The sequence below is a fragment of the Mytilus californianus genome, unplaced genomic scaffold, assembly GCF_021869535.1.
Source record: "Mytilus californianus isolate M0D057914Y unplaced genomic scaffold, xbMytCali1.0.p SCAF_7, whole genome shotgun sequence".
Taxonomy (NCBI): Eukaryota; Metazoa; Mollusca; class Bivalvia; order Mytilida; family Mytilidae; genus Mytilus; species Mytilus californianus.
The window spans coordinates 41,768,762-41,786,624 of NW_026262723.1; the positions used below are offsets into that span (position 1 = coordinate 41,768,762).

Here is a 17,863-nt window from a genome sequence, read left to right on the forward strand (position 1 = left end):
TTTTTGTTTTTTTTTTAAGGGGGGGGGGGGGGGGTGTATTTTTATCAAGCTCTGCTAGATCTATGTAATCACTCGGGATTTGAAGATGGTGCAGCATTCTGAGTAGAAGACACAGGCACTTGTCTCCGAAAAAAAAAATTCCTATATACCTTATATATTAAGGTATATAGGATTTTTTTTTCAGAGACAAGTGCCTGTGGTAGAAGACATATCATATGGAGGCCGGATGCGGCCGTTTCGCCTTTTCGCGTTTTCTCCTTTCACTTTCACGCGAAATCGAGAAATCGAGAAATCGCGAAATATCATGAATCTAAAGATGTGTTTTTAATTATGACTTGCAGAAAGTTTATACACTTTTTTAATCATCTACTGCCAATTTTTTACATGTTATTTGCCCTTTAGAATTAAGTTGGAATCCACCTTTTTGTTTGACATCTAATGCTTTTGTATGGGGAAATATGGTTGGAACCCCCTTTTAAAAATGGCTGGATTCGCGATTGATGATTCCCAAACTTTTTCCATTTTTTAGAATCATCATCGTATTGACACCTCCCTGGAGAAAGTAGTTTGAAGCGCTATTTAGATTGATATAAATAGAACAGATGTTACCAATTTAGAAAGGATTGTTGGCAGAACCAGCACTTATTTTGGTATTTCAGTAGGATGAAGAAAGATCAAGTGGCTCTTTTCACAAAAAATCTTAAGAGTAAAAATACTCTTAAGTCATACACATTTCAGTATAACTAACGATCAATTTTAATCGTAAGATTTTTTGTGAAAAGAGTCGCTTGTCTTGCGCTATGGTTCAGCCTTGAAATTTCAAGGGAATTCCCGTATAAAACGGGCGACTATTGTTAAGTCCCTATTTTTTCTATTCATTTCGTGAAGTTCAGAACTGTCTGCTAGTTGTTCTAATTCTCAAATACCATGCTGCTGGCTGTCTTTTAGGCGAAATTATTTATATAGTCGTTTTTTTTAACACTTTACCGGCTGATTATAGTGGTTCCCAATGTTACTTTAATTGCTTCAAGTTCAACTAGTAAGAAATATGTTTGACCCAGGCTTAATAACTGGACCCAGACTTAATTATCAATGTGAGTCGACAAGTCCTTTTGGGTTTGCTTGTAAAACAAAGAATGTAATTTTTCTATAAAGAAAGAAATCACACAATCACAATCCGACAAACTTAATCCGATTTTCATCAAATTGATATCTTACTGTAAAACTGTGTTACTTGACCATTATTAGCATTATCTAGGGGGTCATGATTGAGGGTTCTATATTTCTGTATTCTTTATTTTTTTCGGGCCATTTTCTTTACTCTTTATAAATTTTGCCTGTTATTCCCTATTCTTTATATTTTAGTACCCCATTATTCTCTCTTCTTTAAAATTATTGCCTGATTTTCTCTATTCTTTCTATATTTTGCCCATTATTCTCTATTCTGAAACCCCATCCAGACCCCCATCTAGTTAAAAAAATGTGCCCGATAACCCTGATAACCCTGCATACCAATCAACATGAGCGAAATGGCTAAAAATAGAACATAGGGGTAAAATGCAAGTGTTGTCTATTTTCTCGAAAACCACTGTAGATAGAGAAAATCTCACATGAGCAAAATTGTCCACAATGATAAGATATACATATGTTATTTGCATCAAAACTGTCAGACGACTTCTTGTAGGAATTATTGCCGTTTAAATGACGAATTTTACAAATGTTTTCATTTTTGTCTATTATGTTCAAAACTATAATAGATGGACATGAACTTTTTATAGCGAAAATAATCAGCAAAACAAGATCTACAAATATTAAAGTGATCTAAAGTGTCAATGACCGAAATCGTCAGTTTGCTCCCTATTAGAGCAATAACTCTTTCATCACAATTTTTGCCGTGTTTTTTTTCTTTTTAGCTCACCTGGCCGATAGGCTTTTCTAATCACTAGGCGTCCGTTGTCCGTCGTCGTCGTCCGTTAACTTTTACTCAAATCTTCTTCTCTGAAACTGCTGGGCCAAATTTAACCGAACTTGGCCACACTCACTGCATGTTGGGGTATCTAGTTTTAAAATTGTGTCCGATGACCCCGCCTGCCAACCAACATGGCCATCGTGGCTAATTAAAAATAAAACATATGGATAAACTATAAGTTTTGTCTATTACCTTGAAACCGCTATAAATAGGGAAAATCACACAAGAGTAGACATGTTCAGAATGATGAGCTCTACCTATTTGCATCAAAACTGTCTGACGACTTCTTCTAGGAGTAACTCCCCTTAAATGACAAATTGACCAATTTTTTTTTTTCGTTTTTGCCTATAATCTTGAAAATTATAATTTATATATGTCAACCCTTAAACCATATACCAGTACATTCTTGCTTGCCAAGGCAAGACCTTTTAGGTGCAACGAAGGATTTGTCCGTACTTTTATGCCCGTCCCTCATATAATAAACTTGTCATTTATCTCCAAAAATGGTTCAGATCCCCACCATAATTATTTCTAGTTCACCATATGTTTTGTCCCTTATGGTCTTGTCCCGACCTCTGCATATTATTAAAATGATTAAACAGCTTGAAAACTGTTTATAGACCAACCCTGAACCGTATATATCAGGTTAACAATAAATGTCTTCCGCTGGTGGCCATGCCCCTCATATAAACTGTTCAGATCCCCATCCTAAAACCATATATTTCGAAATTTGGCAAATGGATGCATGACAACATCCCTCAGTACAGCATAAATTTTTTTCGATGGGATTCCTATCTATTTATCTGCCATGACGAGACTATTTAAGTGCACCATATATTTTGTCCCTTATGTTGGGACGGGGGTCATGCCCCACACGTGGCCCTCATATCATAAATTGTGAAATATATTGAAATCAGTTTCAGGCTCCTACCTATTAACCACATAAATACATATTCTTATTTTGCACTTTTCAGTACTAGAATGTGTTTGTTGTGTCTCTTGTTTAACTGGTGTGACTTCTGCAGATAAAGATGAGACACTAAAACAGTTTATAACTACTTAGGGTATGTTTTAATTTATTTAAAACAAAATAAATGACAGTTCAGAAAAGAAAATGTTTAAATTGATAAGGTTTAAGAAAAAGTTTATTTTAAAAAAAAGGGTCAATAAATATACAGGGATCGTATCTAATTTTGCTGACTTTATAAACAACATAACTCAAAAAGCGATGCAGTGACAGAAGGTGAGTTCAGTGAGTAGTTTACCTAATTGGTTGAAATAATTCCTCCAAAAAATCAATTTGAAAATGCATGTACACTTTTCTCAAACAAAATTTTCTATATATGAAAGAGTATTTTTATTTATTTTTAATAGTTCTGTTAAAATTTTCTAATTTAAAAGCTGAATTCTATTCAGTGTAGCGCTTACAAAATGAAGTAAAATGGTTTTAAAAATACATACGGCGTGGTTTGGTTTGATCACGACTATGAAATAAATCTGAAACGCAAGGTATATGGTAATGCATGGTCATTTAATGCTCACAGAATCAAGATTACTGAAATTAGAGTAACTCAGTGATACTTCGGAAAAATTGTTATTGAATAAAGGGGTATAACAAAACTAACTTCATTTGAACTTTGGTGGATAGTTGTCTCATTGGCAATCATACCACATCTCCTTGGTCTCTGGTGGATAGTTGTCTCATTGGCAATCATACCACATCTCCTTGGTCTCTGGTGGATAGTTGTCTCATTGGCAATCATACCACATCTCCTTGGTCTCTGGTGGATAGTTGTCTCATTGGCAATCATACCACATCTCCTCATTTTCACATTTATGCATTGTTGAATAGTTTACTTGATTCATATAACCATGAATAAAGGGAGAGTTAAAAAAAGAAATAAAATACACGGGTCTTCAACAATAGAAAGCGTGCCACTATACAATAAGTATAACAAAAAAAAATTAAAAATCAGAGGTCAGCTTACGGTCTTAAACAATAAACAGGTGCCAATACAATATAACAAACTCTAAGGTGCCATGAGTACAACAGTGGTAAATAAATCTAACAGACAATAAAAGCGTAATTCCTTTATTTTTTGTTGCTGTGCATATACTGATTTTGTGTCATGGATGAATACCCGGGCATCCTTTCTTTTCTATTAACAAATTTCTGCCGTCAACCTAAGAGTGCTCGCTAGTTCAAAGCCCACTTTCTACTAATAAAACATTGATAAAAGACAAAAAATAAAAATCAGGCCTGACTTTTGATATCTATATTTGTATGTCATATAAAAATAAGAATTTGTGGTATATGATTGCCAATGAGACAGCTGTCCATCAGAATACAAATGGCTAAGATTAAAACGTAGGTGTAAGCAACTATATATATATGTCACTGTACGGCCTTCATCAATGAACAAAACATATATGGTATAGTAAGCTATAAACCCCCTCCCCCCTCCCCTCGACATTAGAAACGAATAATATTTCAAATGAACCAAACCAACGGCCTGAAATATCGACAAAACAATAAACGTAAAAAATAAGATAGACATCTACCAACGACAACCACTGAATAAAAGGCTCCTGACAATGGACAGGTACATGTAGAATGTGGCGTGTTTAATCATATTAGCAAGCGCTCAACCGGCCTCTCCTAATCTTTAACAGAATGAAACAGCAAAACATAGTTTAGTGTGACGTTCATTTTCACTGAACTAGTACACATTTTTGTGCAGGATTTTTTCGCCGTGAGTGTGTTGAAGACCCATTGGTGGCCTTGGGTTGTTTTCTGCTCTTTGGTCGGGTTGTTGTCTCTTTGACACATTCCCCATTTCTGTTCTCAATTTTAAATTGTAAAATCAGTTGAAAAAGGCTTGACTTATCAGATCGACACAAAAAAAATAAAATAACCACAAGTACCAAAAAGACAAAATAGATATAAGAAGATGTGGTATGAGTGCCAATGTGACAACTCTCCATCCAAGTCACAATTTGTAAAAGTAAACCATTATAGGTCAAAGTAAGGCCTTCAAACATACCTATCTTAGAATACTCGTATGTATTGAAGGCTAGTTCAAGGCCAATTACAACTAATACATGTATGTATAAATCTTGTTTCCAAAACTAAAATAGCAATCAGTACACATCCAATGGATTTAGTTTAAAGACCAATCTGTCAGGTAAAGGTGTCTGAAATGACCCTGTTTCTGATAAAAAAAACCTTTCGGAATTTTTGACACTGTATACTCTTCAAATTCGTACTTTATTTGGTCTTGTAATTGTTTTCTATTCGAGCGTCACTGATGAGCCTTTTGTAGACGAAACGCGCGTATGGTGTACAGAATTATTGCCTGGTATCTTTGATGAGTTTTTTGTACAAGTAAGCCGGATGTATTGTAGCACTGTAAGTTTTGATAACTATATAGGAATTCATATTTATTTATTTTCAGTTAAATTTTAACTGTTTTCTAGAATATAATGTAATACCTGAAAGATGAATTTGATGGCAAGGCATTTCATGTGTTTTCAAGTACGACAAAATAACAGAAGTCATAACAATAAGTATACGACATGTCCGTATTTTCTATATATTAAATTTCTATGAATAATGATGATAATATTTGTCATGAATAAAGTAATGTCCAGTTTCAAAGGAGGCATGGGAATGTCGATGTTCGTTTGATGAATCGCTTGAAAGCATCAGAAAATCTTTAGGTAAATAGAATTCTCACTGGTATTTAGTAACTTAGTATAATTCGACTATATATCAGTATAGTGAGTTTTATGTTAATTTTTAACATACATTTATAAACTAGTATTTTTTAACCTTATAACTCTGTTTAGACGTTTAGACATATTGTTTTGTGATGCCTACATATGAGGACATTCTGTGTCTGAAATAAATTAAGGTTTTCTTGAATATCACGAAGAATATTTTATTCAAATTAAGGGCTCCGGTATACAAGCTGACTTAATACAGACATTGGAATATTTATTTCACAAATGTTGATTTACACAATGTAAATTTTATTGATATCAGATTGGTTTAAATTTGTCATTATTTGAGAAAAATGGGTAGACTATCTTAATTATTGCTGATTATGCTATCCCCTGTAAATATCACTACTAGGGGGTTAAAGACCTTGACTATCCATGAGGATCATTGTTGCACATCAGGGTGCTCCATATAAAGGAAAATTGTCCATATACTGTCACACATCAGATGGCGCTGCAGACTTTCATGACCTTCACCTTTTGACAAACCACTTACCTGATTTCCAAAACAGACAGGTGCGAATTTCAAGAATTACATCACTACGTGAACTATAAGGGAACATATTATTCAAGAAAGTTTTCATATTATTATTCAGTATATTTGAAACGACTGACATATCGACTTTGTCCTATTCGCTTGCTAAGTGTGATGCATTGCTGTAAATTTTTACGTGCTGTAGTGTAGATCTATGAACAGATGAATATCATTATATTTCCCTGTCAAAACTGACCACAACACTAACACAGTGGATATTGAAACTCAAAACAGGTATAAATAAACTATCATTGAATGTATCCATTTTTCTTTGCTGTCTGAACATTATCCATACATATTTTTTATATAATTAATTGAGTTAATGAATCGTGGTAATTTGTCTCACAGTTCTGACATAATATTGTACAAAGAAGATCCTTTATGATACTAACAATTTTCAATTATGTTATATTAGGTTCCCATGAAAACTGGAAATGTACTGGAATTTATTGCAGGCCAAGAAAAATGTGGATCAACTGAACTTGGTGACCACAATACTTGTATACTAGTATTGTCAACAATACTCATATATAATTACTGTACAAGTATTGTACAAAAAATTTTAAAAACCAATAGGGTTTGTTATTATTCATTGATGTGTTTTATCAACAACTTGTTGGTGTTTTTTTGTTCTAATGCATTTAGGCAGATATAAAAATTGAGACTATGCAAAAAAAAGTATGTTGCTTTATGAATGTCTGACAATCAAAATATACGTGAATAACCTGTACAATAAAGACGGCTAAGGTCAGCAAAAAATCTGGGATTTGTTGACAATTGAAATTTTGTGAAATTCCTAGTTTTAAACAAAATTTTGACTAGCCCGTCAGACTACTGTGATGAAATCTTTACTAGCCCTCCCTAATTTTTACTAGCCTCTGGCTAGCGGACTAGCGTTAGTGTCTAACCCTGCCTCCCATTTCGTACCCTGGCAAAAACCATTCCTACCCTGACCATTTCGTTACAAAAAAATGAATAAATGTTTCTAATTTTCCATCCTGAAATACATATTTTTCAAATCATTACATTACTTTTGAATATTTTTGGGTAAAGGCAGTAATAATTACTCTACTTCAATGTATTTATATTTTATATAAACAATACTATGACAATACTTGTACATTAATTATATACGAGTATTGTTGACAATACTAGTATACAAGTATTGTGGTCGCCAAGTTCAGTTGATCCAAAAATGCCCTTGAAATTGAATAGAAAATGATGAAAATGACAGGAAAACCCTTTAATTTTTAACACACAATATTTTGTTTTGAAATAGAAGTTATTTCCCTTCAAGCAATTATGAAAATGATTCAGACTTTCTTGTCTTTGAAATACTTTTAGACAGGATTTTTTTAGCCAAAGCTGTACATGTACATTTGTATGACTAAGGTCCTTGGCTACTGACAATGACCAAAGTCCTTAGAGCATGTAGAGTGTTTATGAGTAGGGATCTAATTGATGGATCTTGTAAAAGTGCTTTTGTGTCACACATTGTACAAATGTACCTACAGACTTAATCCACAATTATATCTGAACCTAAACAAGACATTTTCCATCAAATATATAGGTAAACAAGTAAAAAAAGGTGGAATATTCACTCCAAGGCCAATTTCATACATATAGGTGAGAAATGCCTTTTATCTAAAATTCTGTTATTTTTCATAAACCATCCTTTCCTGTTAAAATCAACAAACTTGATCATACAATGTATTGACTCGAATTCCAAGTTCAGTCTGAGTAAGAATAAGACAGCAATTATTGATTTGGATATGACTACTGTGTCATTTGACAGCTTGCCTTTGGAAATTGGTGTCAAAACAGACTTCACATCTCTTTTCAAACTGATAATTATCGTCTGTAACGTTATACCATGGTATGATATGTTAATTAAACAGCAATAACCAATTCTTGTAGAGTTACAAATGTACTACCCTTATTGTAGGTGTCAGACCACCAATTCACCACTGCAATTAAGAACATATAAATATGTAAAAGTAGCCCTTCCTTGACAAAAAATAGTGCTTTTGATGTCATTGTTGACTAAAACTAACCAACAAAGTTGCAGAAATGAAACTTTTGGTGAAAGAGAAATATATTTAGACCATTTTGAACTAAAATTTACTTGTTCATGAGTTTGCATTATAAACTGAGGATTTAAATGCGCTCCATAGTATACTTAAATATTATTTAAGAATTAAGATTTCCAGAAAACCAGTGGTTATTTTTAGTAGTAGTTGCCTTCCAAACAGTCACGTTTCAGTACAAGACTTTAAACATTGGTTGAAAATTGGCATGAAGAAAGGTGATACATGTACAATTTAGGATATACCTGGTTTCTATGAAGTTAAAATTAAGGTAAAATATTTATAAAGATGTGGAAATTGAAAATATTAGTTGAATAGATAGGGATTTTGAATTGATGGTCTGGCACCTTTTAAGTATATTTTCAAGTTCTAGTCTAGAAAACTATGTCTTTTGATAAGCATATTATAATATATTCATAGAAAATTCTTCAAAACATATTATTTTTTTACACATATACATTTTAAGAATGATATTTATTAAAAATTAAATGAATTATTTTGACTGTTTGAAATGACAGGACTTTAAAACACTGAGTAGGATATTTTTTGAAACAGAAAATAAAAAATTTTATCAATGAGAACTGACAACTCTTGCATGTTTTCATAACAGTATCTTCAGTAAATATGATGGATCAAAAGGAAACAAAGTAATCAAAAGAAACTTTGAAATGGAGTGGTGAGAAAAAAATTATGTTCTAAATATCACTTTTCATATGATGCACCACTTTCCAGAGTACTAACACACAGTTATGCCCAGTGAACAATATAGTCACCTGAATTGTTTGTATGTATGTATGTATGTTTGTTTGTTTGTTTTTTTTAATTTTTTCTTTATATACCTGGTACATGTGATGTATATATTTTTAAATGGTGTAAGGAAACATGTTGTGATTATGCAAATGATTATCTAATTGTGTGGTACACATTGTTGACAATGAAATGAATGGGCACTTACAAATGTATTCTTTTGTAAATAAGTTAAACATTGATAAAAAATAGCTAAATAATTCCAAACCTGGTAAAAAGACCAATTGTTAGGTATACACTAATATCAGATGATCATGCCAAATGATTAATACATAATACTGCCATATTTATGTATTGTAAATATATTTGATTTCTCAAATTATCTCAATAGTAAGTAATTGATACCAGTAATTGTATCAACAATTTATTGTTATGTAATCTTAGGCCAACAAAAAATTTGTGTTGTAAGGGTTTCCTCTTTTAGTGTATTAGGTATGGTTGTTCGGTAAATTTGAAAAATCTTGTTCTTTTTTTTTACTTCTAGTATATCATACATATACAGGAACCACCTGCAATTTTGTTATAAATCGGTACTAAAAGTGCTGTTAAAAACTTTAGAGTAGCAAGTTTTTAGACAAAACATTTGGAGAACAAGTTACAGTAAGTACGGGAAATGTATTCTTATCACCAGTAGCTCCAGCAAAAGTTGACAAGTTTGGCAAAACTGCTCCAATTGCAGTGTCCAATGTCTTGCAGAAAAAAATATCTATCTGTGTCTCGATTTTTGTTTGTAACCAACTTTAGTTTACCATCTTAAATTCAAGAATTGACAAATAAAAGATCTTGGGTAAACCATGTAAACCATGTGACTATTGTGGTTAAATTTGAAGACATCACATACTAATAAATTCTGAACTTATATTTGTCACAAAATATCACAATGCATACTGAACAATTTCTGGAGTATATCTTTAAGTTCCTTTAAAAGGTTCAGCAACTATCTCTCAAGTGATGGAAATGTTCCAAGTATCAAAATTGTATTTTTTTAGCCTTTTAAATAAAAGTGGCCCACATTCACACATGTAGAATTGTAATGATTTTTACTAAGGAAAAAAATATTTCTTCAGGTAAAAAGATTACAATTTTCATTGTCAAGAGACACATGTACCAAAGGGACATTCAGACTCATAAGTAAAGCACAAACTGACAATGCCATGGCAAAAAACTAATTACTATCAGAAGAAAAAACAAATGTATACAAAACACAACAAATACTGAGCAAAACTAACCTCACCAAAAACTGTGGGTGATCTCAGGTGCTCCAGAAGGGTTAGCAGATCCTTCTCCACATGTGACACCTGTCTTGTTACTCCTATAAAATACATTGGTATGTGAAATCAAGTGGTAAGGCATCACAAAACAGCGGATTGGAAATCGGCTCTCATCTAACCCTAAGACATCACCAAATTCGTAAACCATGTAAATAGCAGTATACACTGTACATGTACCTCCTAACAGTTGTAAACCTTGCCCACATTTTCATTATTTTGTCACTTTGAAATATTTGATGCTATTTGAAGGAATACTAACAATTCTCTTTAACACAATTCAAGAAACTGCACTAATTTTCCTCATGGTTCTGATTTCTGTATGGAGAATGCAGCTTACGAGATTAAGGATATTTAATATGCTTTAAGATTCAAAAGACATTGCTATCAGTTTTTTTTTTAGAAGACTGTCTTATGACTTATACCACAGGCCTTAGTTTCTGTGTTCCAAGACTCGCACAGCAGAAAATCTGTGCTTATATTATTAAAAAGGGGATTCTTCAGATTAAATTGATATGAAAAGAATGTCCAATTGGCTTAAAACAATCTCAAGACACTTACATTTTCATGGTTCAATGTTCAGTGTTGTGCTTTTGTGGTTTGGTCTGTTTCTTTGATTCTATAAGCAATAGGTTAACTATATTTGGTGCATGAATGATTGTAAGGTATACAGGTCTCTCTGACATGTATCATCTGACCTTGAATTCATTTTCATGCTTCATTTGTTAATGTTTAGTTTCCTTGTTTGGTCCTCTTCTGAGGTACCAAAAGCAATACATGTAGGTCAACTATATTTGGGGCATGGAATGATAGTAAGGTGTACATGCATGTCTGTGAATGTCATGTATCATCTGACCTTGATTTCATTTTCATGGGTCAATGGTCAATGTTAGGTTTTTTTTTTTATACTACATCTATAAGCAATAGGTACATGATATTTGGTGTATGGAATGATTGTAATATGTACATGTCTGTCTGGAACAGTTCCTCTGACCTTGACCTCATTGTCATGATTCATTGATAATGTAAAGTTTATGTGATACTTGTAGTGAAACCTTTATCAAAGTAAAATCAATCAAGGTCAGTAAATCAGGTGAGACATCTCAGCATTGGCACTGTTTTTGTATTGTTGGATTGCTGTCACATTAATTCATATTTTTGGCTTGTTTGTATTCAACTTATTACAAATGTACCATAATGTTTCAATTTGCTGAATTATTGAATTTGTTGTCAAGTTAAATTGTCATGCCCTTAACAAGCTTTAATAAGTTGAAAATTCTCTTGATTTAAATCTTTTTAACAAGCAAACCTCATGAGGGTCAAATTTGAAGTATGATGAATCCTCTTTAAATACTCAAGGGAGTAAGCTTCATACAGATTTCATTAGAATGATTAGATGACATAACATTTTGGATATGGCCAACTACATGTAATGGAACAACCTGAAAAGTTTTGTGGAGCCACTTTTGACATTATGTCTTCTTTTGCCATTTCAGGCTGTACTAAAATGAGTTATAGTATTGGTTTTGCTTCTTACATGTCTTTAAAAGCAAAAGAATAAATATAAAAATCAATAATGCCTTGTATAGTAATTTAGTAAATGTTAACATGTAAAACTTTTCATTTTGATGTATCATACACAATGTACCAATATTTGTTTTCTTAACTTGTTATCGATATATTATTTATTTATTATCAATGAATCCACATTAGCTAGCTTAGCCAATGCAACTCTAAATAAAATGAAATATCAGGGAATTGTCGCTTAGTTTAATAGAACTCAGGGAATTGTCGCTTAGTTTTATAGAACTGATAAAATCATCTTAAATCCAATTATTTTAGAAATCTGTTTTACATTGTGTTGATAGAGATAAACATTCTTGCCAACTAATTGCAACAATCTTTGAGGAAAACATGCAATTTTATGTTTGTAACAGTTTGTAAATAAATGTGAAGTATAGTATCATCAAGGAAACAGATACCATTGGTAGTTCAGCCATTGAGTACAAATGTACTCTTTAAGTCTGGTACATGTTTGAGATAAGGGGGTGGGAACTTGGTGGCAGAGTAGTCTTATGAACATATAGTTCATCTACTGTATCACTAGCCTGTCAACACTGATGTAATGAGTGGCAGGTGTTTTCAACTTCATTCCTATATAATTAATTGAATAGAATTGGCAGTTTTCCTGATGAAGGTAATTGTTCTCTCCGGTCACTCAGGCTTCCTCCACCATTAAGAATTGGACGTCACAATATAGCCAATAGTTCTAAAAGTGTTCTCTCCGGTCACTCAGGCTTCCTCCACCAATAAGAATTGGACGTCACGATATAGCCAATAGTTCTAAAAGTGTTCTCTCCAGGCACTCAGGCTTCCTCCACCAATAAGAATTGGAAGTCACGATATAGCCAATAGTTCTAAAAGTGTTCTCTCCAGGCACTCAGGCTTCCTCCACTAATAAAAATTGGACGTCACGATATAGCCAATAGTTCTAAAAGTGTTCTCTCCCAGCACTCAGGCTTCCTCCACCAATAAGAATTGGAAGTCACAATATAGCCAATAGTTCTAAAAGTGTTCTCTCCAGGCACTCAGGCTTCCTCCACCAATAAAAATTGGACGTCACGATATAGCCAATAGTTCTAAAAGTGTTCTCTCTAGGCACTCAGGCTTCCTCCACCAATAAGAATTGGACGTCACGATATAGCCAATAGTTCTAAAAGTGTTCTCTCCAGGCACTCAGGCTTCCTCCACCAATAAGAATTGGACGTCACAATATAGCCAATAGTTCTAAAAGTGTTCTCTCCAGGCACTCAGGCTTCCTCCACCAATAAGAATTGGACGTCACAATATAGCCAATAGTTCTAAAAGTGTTCTCTCCAGGCACTCAGGCTTCCTCCACCAATAAGAATTGGACGTCACGATATAGCCAATAGTGCTAAAAGTGTTCTCTCTGGGCACTCAGGCTTCCTCCACCAATAAGAATTGGACGTCACAATATAGCCAATAGTTCTAAAAGTGTTCTCTCCGGGCACTCAGGCTTCCTCCACCAATAAGAATTGGACGTCACGATATAGCCAATAGTTCTAAAAGTGTTCTCTCCAGGCACTCAGGCTTCCTCCACCAATAAGAATTGGACGTCACAATATAGCCAATAGTTCTAAAAGTGTTCTCTCCCAGCACTCAGGCTTCCTCCACCAATAAGAATTGGACGTCACAATATAGCCAATAGTTCTAAAAGTGTTCTCTCCAGGCACTCAGGCTTCCTCCACCAATAAGAATTGGATGTCACAATATAGCCAATAGTTCTAAAAGTGTTCTCTCCCGGCACTCAGGCTTCCTCCACCAATAAGAATTGGACGTCACAATATAGCCAATAGTTCTAAAAGTGTTCTCTCCAGGCACTCAGGCTTCCTCCACCAATAAGAATTGGAAGTCACAATATAGCCAATAGTTCTAAAAGTGTTCTCTGCAGGCACTCAGGCTTCCTCCACCAATAAAAATTGGACGTCACGATATAGCCAATAGTTCTAAAAGTGTTCTCTCCAGGCACTCAGGCTTCCTCCACCAATAAGAATTGGACGTCACGATATAGCCAATAGTTCTAAAAGTGGTGTCAAACACTAAAAATCAATCAATTATGTTGGAGAGTACAGTTTAATTATGTTTATCTTTTAAAATTAAATAATGAATTTGCTATTTAAACACAATGAATGTTGTAACAAACTGTATATGTATCAGGGTTTTTTAGCAAATTAGCAGGGGCCCCTCAAATTTGGTGTGGGCTACTTAAATTTCTGCTTTTCTTATATAGGACTATATATGTGGGCTACAAAATTTAAGCTGTGGGCTACCATGCCAAAATTTTAACTTCAATCCCTGTGTATTTTACTTCTATATGTACTTTAACTTTATCTGCTGATCTGTATGACCACTGTACATATTTACATGTACATGGTGAAAAATAAAACATATGACCAATTACTTCTTTTGATTGTCAGTAGCCTTTTGAAGGACTAAGGTTACTACGTTGGTAAGGCATTCCAATTCCTGATGGTTCTTTAGTAGAACTATTCCTGATCTTGCACATCATCGTTAAGCTTGCAAATGTTCCATCTTTCCTGTAACAATGTTTAATTTAGTTGTTAAATCATATCACTTGGAACGGGGACCCAGTTATTTGCCCCATTGAAACGCATTGAAAATCATAGTAAATAGATGGGGTGCTATTCGATTAATAATTTTGATAGCCACCTTGGGACTTCTGGTTCATGTTAGGCATTTGTTTTGGAGTTTCTAAGTACAATCTCAGTGCCTCATGACCGGCATTCCGTTGGAAAATATTGTTTTGATTGACAACAGGGTCAGTCGGTCTACTTCCGGGGAAGAATAAAGGCTAGAATTTAGGCAATTTACTCTATGTACTGACGCCAGATTACAATTAAATCAATCAAATTTTTTTCAGAAATTCAAACTAGAAAGCCTACCCCTTCAAATAAATCTACATTCAGTTACCGAACTTGTGTAATAATAACACTACACCATTTTAAGTAAAAGTTATATTTTTTTTAAGAACTACATTCGTGGGTACCGGACTGGTTGCCGTAACTGGGATCCTATTCCACTTGCAGAGATTCTATTGGGGTACTTATCTTGCTGATCTTCATTGTACCATTTATAGTTTGTGTTTATCTTCTGAAGGTAGAGATCCTGATCTGAGTCTGCATACATAGCTGGTTGTATACAAAGGAAATATAGGCTTTTTCCTTAATATTGCTGTGTATCTAATTTTCCCACTTCAGGTCTGATGTTATTGTTATGACAAATTATTTGGTGGATGTCGCATGCTACAGAGTGTGTCCGTATAGAATGTTAAATTCTTTTTATGCCTCTGCCGTAGCCGAGGGGGCATTAAGTTTTACCCTTGTCCGTCTGTATGTAGGTACGTCCCAAAATTGGTTTCCATTCTCTAACTTGAGTTTGCCTCAACCAAATGTTATGAAACTTATACACAATGCTTATTACCACAAAACACAGATCAAGTTTGAATTTTGGTGGTGTATCTTTAACCGTTCTAAAGGTATGCCCCTTTATAAATGGAAAAATTGCAAAATTTTTAGTTTCCGTTCTCTAACTTAAGTTTGCCTCAACCAAATGTTATGAAACTTATACACAATGCTTATTACCACAAAATACAGATCATGTTTGAATTTTGGTGGGGTCTCTTTCACCATTCTCGAGTTATGCCCTTTTATAAATGGAAAACAATGCAAAATTTTTAGTTTCCGTTCTGTAACTTAAGTTTTTCCCAACCAAACATTATGATTCATATACACAATACTTATTACCACAAAACTCAGATCAAGTACAAATTTGGGTAGCGTCACTTTTATCGTTCTTGAGTTATGTCCCTTTATAATGTTGTATGCAAGCTGGGGTATCATCTGTGTCCAGGGGGACATATTCTCCATTTATTTTGGTATTTTTTTCTTAGCGGTGCAGAGTTCTTGGGCATTTTGTATGCAAATGGACACAAGAAAATGACAAAAAGTGTATACAAAAATGTTTATATGTGCACATATGCAGACCTGCAAACTCTATCAGTTGATTAGAGATTTCCCCCATGGGAGGTGTTGACCTGTCTGTGTATCAAAACAGGCATCCAAAGGAGATAAATTGGCATTTTAAATAAAAAAATAAGGAGATGTGGTATGATTGCCAATGAGACAACTATCCACCAAAGTTCAAATAAAGTGGATTTAAGCAATTATAGGCAACTCTACGACCTTCAACAATGAGAAAACCCCATACCGTATAGTCAGCTATAAAAGCCCGGACATGAAAAATATGAAACAATTCAATTGAGAAAAACTAATGACCTATTATTTACAACAAAACAATTTACGAAAAACAAATATGACAGACATGAAATATAATATTTGACCAATTATTCCTTTTGATTGTCAGTAGCCTCTTGAAGAACTAAGATTACAAAGTATGCATATATGTTAAAAACATTTAAAGAACACTGTGTGAGGTACACTACTGAATGAAAAGTTGTGTAAACAAGTCCATCAAAGTGTTAATTACCTCAGCTTTCTTGAAAAAGTTAAAACAATAACAAGTCTCGAAGGAAAATGTTTTATAACAAGCTAAGGAATGTGACATCAGTAAGAAGAAAAATATAGTGTTATTGTGAAAAAGGTGTGAATTTATAATAAGAACTGGCAAAAACTGGTAGTCTTTCTGTCATATAATAGCAAATTGTGTGGACCCATGCCTCATTCCGGCGATTTATATGTCGTATAGAATATGCGGTCATTTTCTACTTTTATTAATAGGTGTGGTGATGTAGTGATCGCAGTTTCAGATAATGTAACTGTGGAATCTAAAACAGCCATGCCATTCCAACAAATTGCTGTTCATCCCATTGGGGATGATGCTACATGTACGAAAGATTCTAAAAAGAAGGAAAAATCACAGTCATCGCCTGTCAAGAAAAAGGAATCTTCAAAGGTAAATTTACAGAGTTACATGAAATTCACTTTTAAGTAATAGAACTGGGACATCCATCTTTTTCGCCAGACGTCTAGTGTTAAAAATACTGTTGATTCATTTAATTTCGTGGATGAAGGAAAAAATGTACTTTGGTAGATATTTGATTTGGTGGTTTTACCAAGGTCTGCATACAAACCGATAGAAAAATTTGTTCTTCGTTGATCATTTGAATTTGTGGTTTACCTTTACCTACGAAATCAACGAAAATTGGTATTCCACCAATATTAACAATCCACAGTACGGAAGTTAAAAATATTTCAGTATCACTTCAGATTAATTATTATTGCAGATTTTGTCTGAAAAGAGTCATAGATTTTCATCGTAAAAGAAATAGCCCAAAAGCGGTGCTAAAATTGGTGTTAAAACACCAAAAATCAAAAATCATTGTGAACTTTGTTCAGTGTGATAACAACTATTGATCATTTTATGTTATGAAAATTTATAATATAACATTTTGAAATAAGGGAAATGATATAACAGACCAGATAGGGAAAAAAATGTCATGAAACTTATAATGTACACCACTGGAACTACTAGACCAAATGTACCTAAACTTTACCTGAATGTTCCTTATATAATTAGGGAATCTAGTTTAAAAAGTATATCAGGGGATCTTATCCATTATCAATCATGACTTCTGTTGCTGCAGTTAGAATTAAACTGGAAATGGTAAAAATTATCAGAGGGATCAAAGACAATTTACCTTGTAATTTTGAGAAAAATTGCATAACCCATTTGTGAGATGTTGCCCCTGAAATGTCCATTTTGATGTTGAATGTGTGTTAATGAAGTTATTCATAAACTGGTTAAATCAAGTTGATTTAAAGCTTGACACCTTATACCTTATTTTGTGTTTGGTTGC

General features: G+C 33.6%; 1 protein-coding gene across 3 annotated transcripts in view; it reads left to right on the forward strand.

The window, feature by feature from the left end:
• Positions 1–6,233: 6,233 nt before the first annotated feature.
• Positions 6,234–17,863, forward strand: part of LOC127709479 (E3 ubiquitin-protein ligase MARCHF8-like) — a 35,109-nt gene continuing 23,479 nt past the window's right edge. Inside the window, exons 1-2 of one of the 3 annotated variants that reach the window (XM_052215071.1) lie at positions 6,234–6,518; positions 16,785–16,959. In XM_052215071.1, the coding sequence (XP_052071031.1) occupies positions 16,843–16,959 (117 nt within the window). In that variant the 5' untranslated portion in view covers positions 6,234–6,518; positions 16,785–16,842. Of the gene's footprint in view, positions 6,519–8,995; positions 9,048–16,784; positions 16,960–17,863 lie in introns of those variants that run through there. The other 2 variants (XM_052215072.1, XM_052215070.1) reach the window with 2 other exon arrangements.